This window comes from Hyperolius riggenbachi, chromosome 1, assembly GCF_040937935.1.
Source record: "Hyperolius riggenbachi isolate aHypRig1 chromosome 1, aHypRig1.pri, whole genome shotgun sequence".
NCBI lineage: Eukaryota > Metazoa > Chordata > Amphibia > Anura > Hyperoliidae > Hyperolius > Hyperolius riggenbachi.
The window spans coordinates 551,654,015-551,672,577 of NC_090646.1; the positions used below are offsets into that span (position 1 = coordinate 551,654,015).

At 42.4% G+C, this 18,563-nt stretch overlaps 1 protein-coding gene across 1 annotated transcript in view; it reads right to left on the bottom strand.

The window, feature by feature from the left end:
• The window catches only part of WDR36 (WD repeat domain 36), a 74,653-nt gene that overhangs the window by 44,764 nt on the left and 11,326 nt on the right, over positions 1-18,563 (bottom strand). The window contains exons 6-13 of the mRNA XM_068247362.1: positions 16,948-17,002; positions 15,148-15,280; positions 6,958-7,133; positions 5,760-5,880; positions 5,575-5,640; positions 4,662-4,745; positions 2,876-3,030; positions 1,551-1,665 (exon numbers count right to left, since the gene is read on the bottom strand). Of these exons, the coding sequence (XP_068103463.1) occupies positions 1,551-1,665; positions 2,876-3,030; positions 4,662-4,745; positions 5,575-5,640; positions 5,760-5,880; positions 6,958-7,133; positions 15,148-15,280; positions 16,948-17,002 (905 nt within the window). The remainder of the gene's footprint in view (positions 1-1,550; positions 1,666-2,875; positions 3,031-4,661; positions 4,746-5,574; positions 5,641-5,759; positions 5,881-6,957; positions 7,134-15,147; positions 15,281-16,947; positions 17,003-18,563) is intronic.

The window sequence follows — 18,563 nt, forward strand, 5'->3', positions numbered from 1 at the left end:
ATAACATCTCAACATTCACAAATATACATTTCTGACATTCAAAAAAAAACAAAAACAAATCAGTGACCAATATAGCCACCTTTCTTTGCAAGGACACTCAAAAGCCTGCCATCCATGGATTCTGTCAGTGTTTTGATCTGTTCACCATCAACATTGCGTGCAGCAGCAACCACAGCCTCCCAGACAATGTTCAGAGAGGTGTACTGTTTTCTCTCCTTGTAAATCTCACATTTTATGATGGACCACACCCTTTCTTGCCAGCCACGCTGTGGAGTACTTGGACGTGTGTGATGGAGCATTGTCCTGCATGAAAATCATGTTTTTCTTGAAGGATGCAGACTTCTTCCTGTACCACTGCTTGAAGAAGGTGTCTTCCAGAAACTGGCAGTAGGACTGGGAGTTGAGCTTGACTCCATCCTCAACCCGAAAAGGCCCAACAAGCTCATCTTTGATGATACCAGCCCAAACCAGTACTCCACCTCCACCTTGCTGGCGTCTGAGTCGGACTGGAGCTCTCTGCCCTTTACCAATCCAGCCACGGGCCCATCAAGACTCACTCTCATTTCATCAGTCCATAAAACCTTAGAAAAATCAGTCTTGAGATATTTCTTGGCCCAGTCTTGACATTTCAGCTTGTGTGTCTTGTTCAGTGGTGGTCATCTTTCAGCCTTTCTTACCTTGGCCATGTCTCTGAGTAATGCACACCTTGTGCTTTCGGACACTCCAGTGATGTTGCAGCTCTGAAATATGGCCAAACTGGTGGCAAGTGGCATCTTTGCAGCTGCACGCTTGACTTTTCTCAGTTCACGCGCAGTTATTTTGCGCCTTGGTTTTTCCACAAGCTTCTTGCGACCCTGTTGACTATTTTGAATGAAACGCTTGATTGTTCGATGATCACGCTTCAGAAGCTTTGCAATGTTAAGAGTGCTGCATCCCTTTGCAAGATATCTCACTATTTTTGACTTTTCTGAGCCTGTCAAGTCCTTCTTTTGATCAATTTTGCCAAAGGAAAGGAAGTTGCCTAATAATTATGCACACCTGATATAGGGTGTTGATGTCATTAGACCACACCCCTTCTTATTACAGAGATGCACATCACCTAATATGCTTAAATGGTAGTAGGCTTTCGAGCCTATACAGCTTGGAGTAAGACAACATGCATAAAGAGAATGATGTGGTCAAAATACTCATTTGCCTAATAATTCTGCACTCCCTGTATACTTCAAATATAAACTAAGGTACTTCATTTCCTCTTTAGGCACCAGAAAAATAGTTTGACTCGAGTATAAACCTACGGTAGAAACCCTACTGGGCTACTGGGACTTCTAGACACAATATATTGCGATCAGAGCATAAACCAAGGTTTTGCTGTGCGGGTCATTTTAAGAGCAAAAAAATGTCAGTTTATACTTATATACTTGATATAAGGTATTCCAATATGTGCTACATTTTATACATTCTGCCTTTAACTCAAACTAGTTTTTCCTCTAATCTGGGCTTGGGGGAAAAAAATGAAACAAAGGCAAAGTAAAGTAAAACACAATACTTACCTCTTTCTTTTCCATAGTGGCCTCTGTGAATTCCAGACTGAATGTTATACAAGTCCACATTGCCATTCGACAGGCCAATCACCACAAAATTGCCACAACTGGTTATCTCTACAGCCTGCCAGTGAAGAAGGAAGAGAGATAAATATACATATTATGCTAGGGGTAAATGAAGTGTTAAGTAATCCAGGTGCAATTTGCACAGCCGTTCAGGAAGTAAGTAGACCACAACCAACCTAGAGCATAAAAAAAGTATCTGCAGCCTTGTGGCATTAGAGCAGCAACATACAGGAAATGTCACAATTCTGCAAACAACCGATTCTCTCTGATTGAGAAAGCAATCAGTTGAAAAGCCCTCAATTTACCACCATGCAGGATTTGATAGAGTATATTTCTGTTGAAATCTGTACTCAGTGCTGGACTGCTTGCTTTGTACTGTTCGATACAGAACAAAACTGTGGCTGTTAATTGACCCAGTGCCACAGTGAACATTTACCGCAGCTCCTGATCCTGCATTCTATAAATCAGTGGTCCTCAAACTAAGGCCCGCGGGCCGAAAGTGGCCCCGAGGCTTTTTTACCAGCCCCCACACACAAAATATATTCTAGATGCGGTCAGCTGCATCTTGAAGTATTGGTGGTCAGCATATAGAATGAAGCCAGAAAGCAGTAATTTGATGGTTTCTGATCAAATTCCACATCAGTTGACACTGTTGTTCAATTGGACTGCAGGTTGCCACCTGGGTGTGCTTCACTGTCTGACCCGCAAAGACTTCTACATCATTTTATGTATACTCCGGCCCCCCAGCAGTCTGAAGTATGTTGACCTGGCCCTCGGCCCAAACCGTTTGGGGACCCCTGCTATTAATGGTCTAAAAACATGGAGAGAACTGTATAGACTCCTCCTGCCTCAGCTACACCATGTTTACATCCTCTGTGGCACCTGTGTAGGCAGAACATACCGCATTTTTCGCCGTATAAGACACTCTAGAATATAACACACACCTAGGTTTAGAGGGCAAAAACATAAAAAATATTAATAAAGTAGTCTAAATAATCACTTATTAATCAGTTGAACACAGTTTTAGAATGCCAACTGTCAGAAATCTAGTCCCTCTCACGCTAAAAGATTAAAAAGGAGACCATAAACATGCAGTTACTGTCAATAATGTTAGTGTAAAGGCATGTTTTAGTTTAGATTTGTAGGTGCACACTAATTTCATGAATATGAGCTATGGCCTCTGTCCAGGGACAGGTTTCATAGCCTTCTTCTGCCTTTTACTAGTGGTATTTTAGGATAAATCATTACAATGAAATGTCAGCACTTACTGTTGCATGAACTTCATTTGGTTTGATATTCTTCAGCTCGGGGGGCTTCAGCTTGTGCGCCCCCATAGTAGATCTAATGTAGTTCCATGTGGTACATCTTAGTGAGTTCTGGTGACATGCAATTATACCATCCCAGTCATTCTGTCTAGCAGTTTCTGGAATTTGGGAAAACAGTGAGTTATCACATGCTTGAATTACAACCATAACTATATTTCTGATTACAAAACGTAATTGAGACTGTAAGCGCAAGGGCAGGGCTCTCTCACCCTTTTGTGTCTTATTTTATTGTTCATTTTGTGTCTGAAATGTTTACACATTTTATTCACTATGTTACATTTGTCATTTCAATTAATATGTCTAGATCTGGAGTCTATAGTTGGTGTCTACTTACCATTGATTGTATACTGTAATGCTAGGTACACACCATACAATTTTGTGTTTGCTAGATGGTTCGATAGATAATTTCCGTCATGTCCGATATTATTTTCAATTGTTTTTCTGGTCGATTTCTCATAGAAGTGAATGGAAATTGATAAAAAAATGTAAGAGAATCGATCGGGAAAATGGAGTGGAAAAATGAATCGAAAAGCGATCAAAAAAACAACCAAAAAAAAATCGAATTGTGTGTACCTAGCATTATTATGTATCGCATCTTTGTTTCTTACTTCGCACAGCGCCACGGAATAGGTTGGCACTTTATAAATCAATGATAAAAATATGATGTATAAATTCCAAGCATTGCTCTACATGTGAGGTACAAACCACACTTTTTGATAAAGTGAAAAAAAACTCTGCAGTATCAGACATTTTATGTCACCTTGTCCTAGTTCTGTCCGACCTTCTGGACTTTATTCTGATTAGGTATTTCATGTTATGTAATTTCCGTGGATAAAGTTTATAGGATACTAACTTGTGTGCTTGGCTTTGCCGTATTTGCCAATTACTCTTGCACGACCAGTTGCATCAAGTGCCTGTAATATTTACAGATAGTCTACGGAACTGCAAAGGTGGCCGGTTCAGGGCTGACTCATCATTCTTTGTGGCCAACAGAGGACGAGCGTGTACGGAGCTTTAGATGACGTCTCAGAGCATAGGACGTAGATATACTAGAGCAGATTTATTAAAACCAGTGCATGGAGAGCTGTGGCAAATCTGAGGCAGAACAAGTGAAGTTGCTCAGAGCAAGAGAATCTGCTCCATTATTGCACTGTACCTGCTCCAGTTCTTTGCAATGGATTTGATAAATCTCCCCACTGTCCTCTAAACCTGTTAAGGATCGAAAAGCCCAAGAGGGACACCATTTGTGAACTTAAGGAAATAAGCTCTAAAAGTTGGTAGCACTGATTTTCAATAGATGACAAAGTATAAAGTAGGAATGGCTTGAGAAAGCAACAAATTGCATTATTCTAAGATGCAGTCCCAAAGATTTTCCTTTTTCATAGTTAGTCAATGAAAATGAACCCTGTTGTGATAGTCATATGGAGACTACCATCTTTTACCTTTCAAGGTGCCAATCCAAATCCATTTTGAAAAGTGTCAATTACTTGCTATCATGCTGCTTGTTAGCTTTCAAACGTCCTGAGTCCCTGGCCTGAAGTAAGGGGGTTGAAGTGCACTCCCAATGGAGGCACAAGCCCTGATCTACATACTTATTCAGACAGCCTAAAATCAGAGGATCAGCAAAAAGGTCAAATAGCTTTTTTTCTCCTCTTCTGCAGTCAGTAATAGCACCTCCTAAATCGTTCTTATTTCCTTTAAGGATTTCAGTAAAAGTAAATAAACATACCAGAGGCAAATGCTGTGACAGGCGGAAGTCTTAAAGAAGCTCCAAGCAAACCCATCTTCTTAGATTTGGCTTTATCTGTTGAACCTGTGAACCCAAAACGAAAAACAATAGTCCTTTTAAAAGATAACTCTGAAGAGCCATTAGATTGAGCATTGTAATTTCCATCCTTTTTAAAAACGTTATTCTTCAAAAGTTATAAGAGAGACAGAATGCCAACCATGCAATATCAACCTCCCGAAAAATCTAAGGCTCACTACTATTTCCCCAAGCATTGGAAGTGCATAAGAGAAGGGAAGGCTTTTATAGGCTACCTCCAGAAACAACCACAAGATTATTTGAATGACAGAACTATAGCTTTCAGGCAATAAGTTAGCCTTAAATTGGCAGATTTTTGCCATGATATGGCAGGTACCGGTACTTGATCCCTATCTGACTGGAATTCGGATAGTGATCGATTCCTACTCTAAACAGCCAACTCCATTGCTATGCTATGGGCTCCTTGCATTGAGATTTTCCAACGTGTCAGATCAGACTTTGGATCGATAAACTGCACAAAATCAATGGAAAGTCAATCGATCAAGTATACTGAAGCAAGAGATTACTACTAGCAGTTTTAAACAAAGTAATCGAATAAGTCAAAAAATCAATAATAAATACAAATCAATATATGTATGTCCAGCTTCAGACAGTTTATGGTTAGTCCAACACTCACTTGTTGTACTTACCTAATTTACTTTGGTTTTTTTTCTAGAAACGTTGATACACATACTGAACATTTCATGATACATATCATTAAATACAGAAAAGACATCTGTTGTGTAAAGCGTGATACTGGACATAGAGGCCTGCAGCTATTAAATGGAAGGTTGCCACAGTAAAAAATCATATCTAGCTCTGCATGGACTGAACTTACCATAACCAAGGCTTTTACTGTAGCGGTCATGGATTGTAGAGAATGAATGCAGGGTCCCATCTTGTCCTGGGAATGAAAAGAAAGAATTAACAGGGACTGAGTTAGCACATGCACACGTCAACCTAATGATCAAGTCTGTAAAAATGATCGTGTTAACAAAACTTAAACATAATGCTCAGACTTACCTGCACTGAGAATTTGTTTACCATCTTGACCATGATGCCGAATAAAAGTGGGTGGTGCACTGTGACCCAAGCGGAATCTGAGCAAGCGGCCTTGCCCTCCTGGGCCATCAAAGATCCACACCTGATCAGAGCAAGAAAATTATTGTTATGAAGGTTCTGTATGTTTAGCTTAAGTAAGTAAGCATGAGCTCCGTAGTTTGGATTCTGTACAAAATGGAGCCTTTAAACTTGCAGGCCACAGTGGGGAGGACATTTATCCCTTGTTGTTGCATTCCATCACTCCAATATTTCCTCCTTCAATTCCGCAGAGAGGAAGTATCGGTGTGATGAGGAATGTGATGTGGAGCGCATCAGCCACAGGCACCCCTATTCATAAAGAAGTCATCATGCTGTGACTCCCAGGCTGTATGCTGGTCAAAGGGAAGTCAAATGGCATACAGCTAGGGGCTTAACTAGAAATAGCTGCCCCCCCCCTGCGAAACTTTGGATGCCCCCCCCATCCCCCACCCCAGTAATAGGTGCCCGCACCCAGGATAGACAGTTATAGGTGCCCACCTCTATTATAGCCAGGTATAGGTGCCCTCAGTATAGCCAGGTATAGGTGCCCTCAGTACAGTCAGGTATAGGTGCCCAAGTTTAGCCAGGCATGGGTGCCCCCAGTAAAGGCAGGCATGTGTACCCTCAGTGTAGCTAGGTATAGATGCCCTCAATACAGCTAGGCATTAGTGCCCACAGTATAGCCAGGAGGGGATGCAGTGAACTAAGGGGAAGTGATGCCCACCCACTGCGGCGGGGTGGGGGCCACTTCCCTCCTCACCTTGGGCTCCCCCATCAGCGCTTCCTCCTCCGGCATTAACTAGCAACAGCAGCAGCATAAAGGGAACGCGCCCCCCCTCCCCGCCGTGTGTGTGGGCATCGCTCCCCCTTCATGCGCTGCGACCCCTCCTGCCCCCCCAAAATGGCTCTGGGCGGGCCCACAGGCCCCCCGCAGCTGCATCCCTTGCAGCCCCTATTGTTACGCCCCTGCATAAAGCCAAGGAGTGCAGTTTACAAATAAATTTGTTTTTACATACAGAACATAATTAAAACAATTTTTTTTTTTTTTTTTTTTTTTTTTAAATAAAAGAACTCTGCTCCACTATTAGCTGCGCTGCCGTCAGCTTCTACACAAGAGGTGAGTTCTACATCATGGTATTACCCGTATGGCATTGTCTGCAGCATTGGTAATGAGCAGAGGTTCTCCATGAACAAACGTTAAGCCAGCGATGGCTGTTGAGTGGGCGTCCCTCATTTGGTTCATCAGTTTCTTTTCTTCTAGATCCCACAGACCTATATGCCCAATAGGACTCCCAGCTGCCATTATGGGGTGCCCATCTGGAAAGCAGAGAACAAAGTGAAATGAAAAAAGGTTAAGAAAAAACAAAACAAAAACCATAAAACAGCCAATCACATTTCAGCTATTTGTTTTCAATGTGAAAATGTAAACTGCAGCCATTCTTAGACTGTTGATCGCAGGGTTTTCAAACTTGGCACACTTGGTCACTAGGTGACTGGGATTAATACTCATGAAAGTGGGTGGAGCCTACAACAGCCAATGTTTACCTATTGATTTTCAAGGGGAATATTTAAACGGCTGCCATTCTTACACTGTTAATGCTAGAGGCCTCAAACCTGGTACAGTTGGCCATTGGGTGACAGGTTCAAATTCAGGAAAGGGGGCTGAGCCACAAACAGCCAGTCAGATTTGTTTCATTTCTATGGGAACATTTCAATTATTGATGCCGAGGAACCTGAACGGTCTTGACAGACACGACAGGTTTTGGGCCAGTCCATCTCTTCATGGGGGATTCTCAGGGTTTTCTTTGTTTTCAACAGCATTTCCTGAACAGCAGTTGCAAAGTCTGACTGACAAAATAGTGTGCAAGTGAGCAGGAAGGCTGTCTGGTATCTTACTATTTTGGCAGTTAAACTTCTGTTCAGGAAATTCTGTTGAAAACAAAGAAAACCCTGAGAATCCCCCATGAGGAGATGGACTGGCCCAAAACCTATCGGTTTTGTCAGATTTTAACTGCCTACTTTTTTCGGGACAGTGGTCCTTTAAGGTTAGAATAAAAGGGCAGAGCCAACAGCCAAATACATACCCAGGCAACCCAGGGTCTTCCGCTAGTTACAGTACACTCCATACCACGTGCGAAGTGATTGACAGCGGCGCTCGCGCAGGCACAGTAGAGGACAGCCTGGGGAGGTCGGCCTCGGCACAGTCAGAGGACCGGGGAGCCAGTGGCTGAGAGTGGAGCTGCGGCGAATAACATAGCGGCTGCTAGGGGCTGGAGGAAGCTGTGGATAAGTAAATTACATTTTTGGGCGCTGCCTGAATATTATCTTTAAAGGACAGCTAAAGTGAGAAAAATACGGAGGCCATATTTATTTCCTTTTAAACAATACTAGTCGCCTGGCAGCCCTGCTGATCTATTTGGCTGCAGTAGTATCTGAATAACACCAGCTCTGCATATGCTCGTTCAGGGTCTATGGCTAAAAGTATTAGAGGCAGAGGATCAGCAGGCTAGCCAGGCAACTGGTATTGCTTAAAAGGAAATAAATATTCCCGCCGCTATATGCCGCTCCCTTCAGTTCTCATGTAATGTTTTAAAGCGGATCCGAGGTGAAAAACTAACTTTTAAAAAGTCATTGGTCTTTATTTAGTTTAGTTAAGTTTAGTTGGTTTACAGAGTAAACTATCAGCAAACCACTTCATCAGTACATAAATATTTTTTCCTGTTATACAATGAGAGCTGCCATGTTCGGCTTGTAATCATTACACAGGCAATCTTATCTTTATTCCCACACCTCAGACTGTGCAAACTCCACTCCACTCCCCTACACTCCCCTCTCCCTCCCCTTGCCTCCGAAATCCCGTGCATGCTCAGTGTGTGCTGGGACTCTCCTGTGTGAAAGGAAGCAGGGTATTGGAACACAAACTGTGGAAGAAGACAGGCATAACTGCAGATATAGAAGTTCCTGGATTTACACAGATAAATGTACACTGGAGATATATATATATATATCCAAAATCCAAAGTGTAGAAGACCTCAGTTCAGAGATATATATTTATTGTACTTATAAAGTGCCCCGGGATCCAGAGGCCGGCAGCTAGTCTCCTTCCTGTCCTCAGAGGCTCTGCATTCCTCTGATGAAATCGTCGTTTGACATCCATGATGCCAATCTCACTAGAGTTACAGCACCACCAGGTAGGACGGAGGGAGAACTGCAGTGCTGGATCCCAGGAAGGTAAATGCTGGGCTACTGCAGATCTCTGTGCAGTATGATTATTTCAGGATTTTAGGGTCTGAAAGTGTGCTAAAAAAATTGCATTGCTTCTAGACCCTAAAATCCGGAAATAATCATACTTATATGTCTAATCTAATAAAAACATCTTGCAGTGTATACCTAGCTTACTACAGAAATGTGAGAATCACAGTTTTAGGATGGGGAATTGTAGCCTACTGAAATCAATAGGTTGCTACCGAATACGCGTATGGGGACAAAAAAGTAAAAACGTAGGCTGAATTTAATCACATCTGAATCCCCGTAGGCTAAAGGGATTCGGATGTGCACAGGTGTCAGCGTTCATGTCAGAGACGGACGCCGCCCCAAGTGGAAACTGAGCCTAAAGGTTGCCCCACATGCCTGCCCCGTTAAAGGTCCCATCACTGAGGAGGCCTATGAATACAACTGGCGAAACAGACGTCAGGTGAGAGGTCCCTGATCGGTGATCAACATGAATTGTTCTATGGAGTTCTGCTGCCAGTATGTATATGTTTGTATTCCTGCACAGCAACTGTTGCTCCACTGAGCAAGGAAGCTTTGCATGCATTACAACTGACCCATCCTGTGGCTCTATGTTCAAAGCAATTGTAAATTCTATGGTGGATTTTGTTGTCTTGGAGAGCAACTAAACACATTCTTGCATTTTAGATCACCTTGTGCCTTCCTGTTTTGTTTGTTTCTTGTTCTTGGATAATATAAAACTCTGTATTCTTTGATGTGTGACAGGAAATACACTTTATGACACACAGTTAAAATGCCAGTTCGTATCTTTACAACCTGACTGAAACCTGGCTTTCTGAACCTGTTGGCTTCACCCTGGAGGCAGCTGTGCCAACAAACTATTCCGTGATATACTGCAACAAGAAAGAACGCAGGGGAGGAGGGGTTGCACTTTGCTTTAGATCAGCTTTGAAAATCAGACCACTTACTGTAGGTCATACAAACTCGTTTGAATGCTTGGGGGTGCAACTTTCAGCTGAGGAAAACATTAACATATTGCTGATCTATCGCCCACCAGAAAAATACTCAGACTTCCTTGAGGAACTTGTAGACCTCCTATGCAACCTAACACTGGAACACCCCAGATGGATTGTTCTTGGAGATTTCAATACATGGGTGGACGACTCCTCTTCACAATTTGGAAAAAAGAGCTACCTCGTGCCTTACATGAACTGGGCTTCCTCCAATCAATCAGCTCTGCTACTCACAGGAAAGGTCACACTCTGGACCTTATATTCCATACTGGGCTGTCAATAGCCAATGTGGAAATTAATCCTGTTGCCTGGTCAGACCATCACACTATCCACTTCTCCCTCTCAATACCAGCCATCAAACACCAGGTCAAGAATCAAATAAAATATCGCCGCTTACAAGGGCTAACACCTCAACATATCCGAGATAACCTTAGCTTTGATGAATTGACTGACTCCAGCTTGGACCCTGATACTCTGGTGTTTAAATACAACAAAAGTGTGTCCTCCACCTTTGAGACCATTGCTCCTTTGCGCACCAAATATCTTACTCCACACCATCATGCACAGTGGTTTGATAGCGCTATAAAAGAGCTGAAAAGACAAGGCCGAAAACTTGAGAGGCTGTGGCGCAAATCTCAGTCCCCAGAAGACAAACATGCCTTAATCTTTCACTTGAAGAGCTACCAAAAGGTAATCACGGGAAAAAAAATCATCCTTTCTATCACAAGAGATTGCAAATGCAGTTAACAAACCAGCCCAACTGTTCCGCACAGTGGAAAAACTCTGCAACCCAGCATGTCAAAAACTTAATATCGAGTCTTCAAAGGACCTCTGTGACCAATTTGCCCATTTCTTCACAGACAAAGTCTCCGCTATAAGGTCCGCCATCCAACTTACAGCATCTGAGCCTAATATAGCGCCGAAGACCATTAGCAGAGACAACGTAACACCTTGGTCAAACTTCAAAGAAATTGATGAAGAAGTCACATCAAGCATCCTCCTTCACGTCCGCCTAACTACCTGTGACCTGGATCCTGGCCCAACACAGTTCATGTTGAACTGCCCCGACCTGTTCGTACCGGTATTCCTCACAATTGTTAACTGTTCCTTACAATCAGGGATATTTGCTGCTTTACTGAAGGAAGCAATCATCAGGCCTCTCCTCAAAAAACCCTCCCTGGACCCAGATGCAATGACCAGCTACAGACCTGTCTCTAACCTCCCCTTTCTGGGCAAGCTAATTGAAAAAGCTGTATACCTCCAGCTAGAAGCCAGAATCCTACAAAATAACAGTTATGACCCATTCCAGTCTGGCGTCAGGAAACACCACAGCACTGAAACTGCCCTCATCCAAATATGCAACCACCTGCTCATGGCAAGAGACAGAGGAGAGTGCTCGATCCTCATACTGCTAGACCTTTCTGCAGCCTTTGACACAGTTGACCATGACATCTTGATAAACAGGCTACACGAATACTGCGGCATTGATGGCATAGTACTTCAGTGGTTCCAATCCTTCTTGAGTGGCAGAACCCACAAAGTGTCTATGGGGCCCTTCCTGTCCACCCCGTAACACTTAAGTATGGGGTGCCCCAGGGCTCAATCCTCTCTCCCCTGCTTTTCACGATTTACATGCTACCGTTGGGAAAACTAATCCAAAAACATGGCCTGACATACCACTGCTATGCAGACGACACCCAACTATATCTTTCCTTCAAGCCTGGTGTGACAGACCCAACTCTAAGTATAAACGCCTGCTTACGTGAACTACAGCAATGGATGAATGACAACTGGCTGAAACTAAATGCAGACAAAACTGAAGTCCTTCTGATTGGAGGGCAGAGCATGATAACAAAACAACTTAACTTGCAGTCTTCACCACTGGGAATAGGAGGCACGGATCTACGCAGCTCTGATCATGTGCGTAGCCTGGGAGTTCTAATTGATGGGGATTTAAACTTCAGAACTCAAATTTCTGCTGTGGTGAAATCATCCTATTTTCACCTGAAGAACATTGCAAAAATCAAGCACCTCATACCCCCAGAAGATCTGCCAACCTTAGTCCACGCCTTCATCACATCCCGACTGGACTACTGCAATGCTCTCTACACTGGCCTTCCAAAAAAGGTCTTGTACCGCCTACAGCTGATACAGAATACGGCTGCCAGACTGCTAACCAACCAACCCCGTCACTGCCACATAACGCCAGTCCTGCATTCCCTTCACTGGCTACCTATAGAATGGAGGGTCCTATTCAAGATCGGCCTACTGACATTTAAATCCCTGAATAATCTAGGCCCTGGATACATGAAAGATATGTTACAGCTGCGTAGCAATCCCTGCATTCTCAGATGCACAGGTTCTAATAATCTAGTCATACCCAGAGTCCACTTGGAAACTTTTGGTCCCAGAGCCTTCTGTCATGCTGCCCCTACGTTTTGGAACTCCTTACCTCAACAGATCAGGACAGCCCTATCCCTGGACGTGTTTAAATCCAGACTGAAAACCCACCTGTTCAGTCTGGCATTTGCAGAAATATAACTTTTGTTGTGTGAATACTTCATCCTACTAATTACTGAATCTGAGAGAGCCTAAGCGCTTTGAGTCCTATGGGAGAAAAGCGTTATAGAAATTTTATTGTATTGTATAAGTATTTGACAGAAACTGCATAAAAAAAAAAAAAAAAAGTTTGCTCATCCTCTCCCCTAAGCTTGGCTTTTCCCACACACTGTAACTAATTTATAATCTCATTGGTATGGAAAGAATCCTTGTGTGTCATTTTACAGTTAAAAATACAAACATAAATTGTAAAGACGGATGTTAACCACCTTACGACCTAACACCGATTGGCAGCCGCAAGGTGGCTCTCCCAGGAATTTTTTTCTCCCCTGATGACGCAAGACTGCGAAACCGGTCGGGAAGGTAACAGGCGGCACCATTGTCTATTGATCTACGATTGACCATTACATGCGCGCTAATCTTCTGGGGTTCCCTGTTTATGGGCCCGTATGTGAGTTATCGTTTTTATGTCTACTGCCTTTCAAAGAAATTTTATCTAAATAATTGGGTTACGCTTAGATATTGCCGTTTTTGTTTTCCTATATAAATTCCTGAAACTTTACCTCCATACGGATGTCCACTGGATCTTCACGACGTCTGATGTTCCCTGGACGTTATCTGTGACCTGAGCCATTTTACAACCTTATAATGTGGGTTGTTGGGAGCTGGTAAGCCTTTTCTTGTTGTGATGTTTGGCGGATACCTACCTCTGAGCATTTGATATATTGTGGTGAAGAATTTACCATTCCCTACATACAATGACTTTCTAAACCTGCACTGACCTTTGATGTATGTACAATTTTATAAAGAAAAAAAAAAAAAAAAAAAAGCAACAAATAATAAAAAAGCATGCAGCAGCGATCAGAGCCCACCAACAGAAAGGGGGGCGGAAGGGGCTTATAGGGAACCTTAACCCTGGGGGGGAAAAGTTTCACTTACCTGGGCCTTCCCAAGAGGGATATGAAGGCTGCCATATTTATTTCCTTTGAGGCAATACCAGGTCCCTCGCAGCCCTGCTGATCCTCTGCATCTAATGCTTTTGGCCATAGACCCTAAACAAGCATGCAGCAGATCAGGTGTCTAATATTATTGTCAGATCTGACAGATTAGCTGCATGCTTGTTTCTGGTGTTATTCAGTTACTATTGCAGCCAAATAGATCAGCAGGGCTGCCAGGCAACTGATATTGTTTAAAAGGAAATACATATGGCAGCCTCAATATACCTCTCACTTCAGTTGTCCTTAAAGGTTCATTTTAAGTAGTTAAAATATGGTCAAGTATGGAGAAAATCCTACTAGTGATGTGGGCGTTACACGGTTTAGTTGAGGGGGAAAAAAATAATGTCATGTTGTGCAGATAATTAGAGGCCCACCTTATCTTGCTTTCCTCATTCTCTTTTTATTCATTCTGTGAATTAAAGATAAATCCTCATTCCCATAATTTAAAGGAAACTGCTGCACCATTGGAAGTAAAAATTAACGGTGGGACAAGCCCAGAGCTGTTTATTTATTTTAAAAAGAGAACCTGAAGTGAGAGTGATGTGGAGGCCGACACATTTATTGAATTGTAAACACCAGTTGTTTGCCATCCTGCGGACCCTGTGCCCCTAATACTCTTAGCCATAGACCCTGAACAAGCATATAGATCGGGGGTTTCTGACTGCAGTTTGAATAGATTAGCTGCATGCTTGTTTCAGGTGAGTGATTCAGACATTACTGTTGCCAGAATGATTAGCTTGACAGCCAGGCAACTAGTGTTTAAAAGTAAATAAATGCGTGGGATGGAAGGTCTCACTTATCGAGAAAGGTTAGATAAACTGGGTTTATTTAGTCTAGAGAAAAGACGCCTTAGAGGGGATCTAATTAACATGTATAAATACATCAGAGGGCAATATAATACCTTGGCGGATGAGCTTTTTGTCCCTAGGCCTTCTCAAAGGACTAGAGGACATGATCTGCGCATGGAGGAAAAACGTTTTAACCATTTATTTAGGAAAGGGTTCTTTACAGTAAGAGTGATTAAGATGTGGAATGCATTGCCACAGGAAGTCGTTATGGCAAACTCTATACCTGCATTTAAAGGGGGCTTAGATGCTTTCCTTGCGTTGAAAGACATCCATGGCTACAATTACTAGGTTATGCCTAATGATGTTGATCCAGGGATTTTATCTGATTGCCATCTGGAGTCGGGAAGGAATTTTTCCCTTTAGGGGCTAATTGGACCATGCCTTGTAAGGGTTTTTTCGCCTTCCTCTGGATCAACAGGGATATGTGAGGGAGCAGGCTGGTGTTGTACTTTATACTGGTTGAACTCGATGGACGTATGTCTTTTTTCAACCAAAATAACTATGTAACTATGTAACTATGTAACTATATAAATATGGCAGCATCCATATCCCTTTTTCTGCATGGTTCCCTTTAAGGTAGGCTTCACCTTGGATAGTCCAGAGATTGAACCTTAAAGAAAAAAAAAATTGAGTACAGCTCCAAAAATACACAAATTGATGCAGACGACATAAGGGGACTCACCTGTGCGGAAGGATATTGCAGTGATGGGTCCCCAGTCTTGCTGAAACGTCATTAGGGTTTCATCAAATTTTATGTTGTGTATGACGATCTTACCACTTGTCAGCCCAACAGCAACTACATCTACTGCAGGAGCCTAGAATGACAAGGAAAGCTCACAGCTGCATACGTCCATTGCATTACTCATGCAAAAAATAAAAATATATTATATGTAAATTAAGATATTGCCACACAAACAGCAACAACAATAAAAAAGCCACGTTTCATATATGCCCCACCTCATTAAAAAAAACAAGAATAGCTTGCATTATTGACCGCCTCCTTTAGGATTTCTCGTACAGCAGTGTTAGGGCAAATATTTCTTAAAGTACTACAGCCAATTGGCTCTTCTCATCTGCCTACCACTAGGACAGGGGTATTAAACTAAAATACAAAGTGGGCGGAAACTGAACACTGGGACCTAGTCAAGGGCCAACTTCAATGTCTACTAGCCACCTTATAACGTTACCTGGTGTCTAATGGCCCCCTTCCAACCCCTATACAGTTGCCTGGTGTCTAACAGTCCTCCCTCCCCTATGCAGTTCTTTGGCGTCTAGTGACCCCCTCCCTCCCCTATACAGTTCACTGGTGTCTAGTGTCCTACTCACTTCCCTATACAGTTCTCTGGTTTCTAGTCCTTTCCCCTCCCTCCCCCATATGCCTTCCCTGGTGATCTAGGGCTTCACCTCTAATATAGCTTCCCTGGTGGTATAGAGTGGGCCAAACATAATGCACAGTGGCAAAACCACTTGAGGGCTAAATTTAATGGTTCTGAGGGCAAGATTTGGTCCACGGGCCGGAGTTTGACATGTATGCACTAGAAAGTCATTCCCACATAGTTCTTTTTCTGTTTTGACCACTCTTCTAGACCAGCTGGAGGATCCCGAGCTATAATAAGGTGTATTGAGATAAGCAGCCCCAAAGTAAAGGGAAAAATACGTGTTCTGGAATGGTATTTGGTCCTGTAGTGGTCAGAAACACTTGGTATGATTGGCCTTCCTAAAACACAAGGTACTTGCGATAATTCAGCTTTAAAGAGACACTGAAGCGAAAAAAATATATGATATAATGAATTGGTTGTGTACTATGAATAATTACTAGAAGATTAGCAGCAAAGAAAATATTCTTATATTTTTATTTTCAGGTATATAGTGTTTTTTCTAACATTGCATCATTCTCTAATATGTGCAGATTACACAACACTCAGCATTCAAAATGATTCTTTCAGAGCAGTCTATGAACTAATGACCTCTCCTCTGGCAGAGATAAAGTAAATAGTTAACTAACAGTTGAGATAATAAAAGTCAGAAGACAGCCCTCTCCATGACTTTGAAAGTCGTAGAGATAATGGCTTTTTTGTATAGAGATAACAACTGGAGTTTCTTAACTCTGCCTGTACTGGAAACAATTAGACTGATGTATCTGATAATATTTTATTTCTTAGCTGTACTACACATACAAATCATAAATATCATAGTTTTTTTTCCGCTGCAGTGTCTCTTTAAGTGAGCATCTGTGGTTACCCACAATGCACCGCTACTGAATATAATGGTGGTCAGAAAAATTGCTAAGGAGTTTTTTTTTTTTTATCAATTACTAAGAATATCAGGAAACCGGGAAACCACTAGCTGTAGACTGTATCAGTTGTCAGAAAATCCCTTTTCCTGTGAAGTTATACACTCCATACTAGTGCATCATTTACAAAACATATACAACAGAGACTGCCAAGACAAACCTAACAACTGACAACATCTTTACAATTACCTGTTGAAGAACTGTTATGCCACTTTCCCAGCCTTTAAATGTATGCAAAAGTTTGCTGAAAAAAATAAAATAAAAAAGTCAAGTTTAACGAAGCAAATACATTTGTCAAGCAAAGTACAGCAAAGTCCCCAATACCCGGAACTAAGGCAACCGGAAGTCTCAACTAACCGGCATGCCTGAAGGATAACGGGGACTTTAATTTGTGCTTGTTTGGGAACCTTTAACATACTTACCGAGCCTCCAGCGATGTCTAGCAGCCTTCCTCTTGCTATGTGCATGCAAGTCACCATGTCAAGTGACCCCACACAGGTCAGGTGACACCTCCAGTTTCCATGCTCAGAGGAAGCCAGGAAGTCACTAAGAGCAAGAAGGCTGCTGGACATCGCTGGAGGCTCAGGAAGTTTGGCTATCGTGCTTTTTCTGACGGTTTCTGAAGCAACTGGCAAGCACATGTATCCGTCATCAGGCGATCCCCACTGGTGCCCGATATTAGGCTATATGTGCTGGGACTCTGCTGTATGTTAAAATTGTGATGAGAAGTTTCTCAAGGAGCTCTACAAGTCATGTGGCAAAGCATACGACACTTCCGAACAACCACGATTTAGAAACTGCATTGCTAGTAAGTTTGGATTTCTTTAAATTTTCAATTCTAAAAACAGCCACACTAATTCAATTATATGATAAAACAAATTAGCAGACATAACAGGAAGTTCAAAGAGAACCTGGAAACTTGCAAACAGTAGCCAAACTAACACCGCTGCAGGGCTGTGGAGTTGGTACAAAAATCATCCAACTCAAACTGACTTTGCAGTTTATAATTCCTCTGACTCGTCTAATTTGCATAGAACAATCTTGACTATTGAAAGTAACATTAAAGACGCTTCATCACCACCAAAGCTTAAAGGGAACCAGAGACGAAGCACCCTCATGTATTTTACCATATATATCAATGGAAACATGACAGTAAACACCTACTCTACTCTTGGTTTCATTCTTCTCTGCTAAATCTGCCTGTTATCAGCCCTGATAAGAATCCCCAACTGAGCATTCAGTCTGGCTTTGCCAGGAATGATTATAGCTGAGTCAGTCTTCTGTGATGTCTTTTCAAGTCCAAGTCTGCCCCCTTGTGGCTCTGTTTTCCTGCTATTTATCCTCAAAGCAGCAAAGCAGAGCCACAAGGGGGCAGGCTTGGGCTTGAAAAGGCATCACAGAAGACTGCCTCTAGCTTTTAATCATTCCAGTGAAAGTTAGACTAAATGCTAAGTCTGGGATTCTTATCAGGGCTGATAACAGGCAGATTTAGCGGAGAAGAATGAAACAGAGAGCAAGGTGTTTACTGTCATGTTCCCATTGATATATATGGTAAAATACATGAGGGTGCTTCGTCTCTGGTTCCCTTTAAATATTTTAAAGCCATATTAAGAAGACACCTGCTTCAGGGAACAAAAGGCTCCTGGCCAGGAAGCTGACACTCGAGTCAACTATCCCGGCCTGTCAATGTGAATACCCCAGTAGGTCATCAGTATAAAATCCACCGGAGCCCCATATCAGCCGGGTTCCAACGTATAGCCCTGCCACCTTGCTGAAAAAAAGCCTCCACCTTTTATATTCCATAT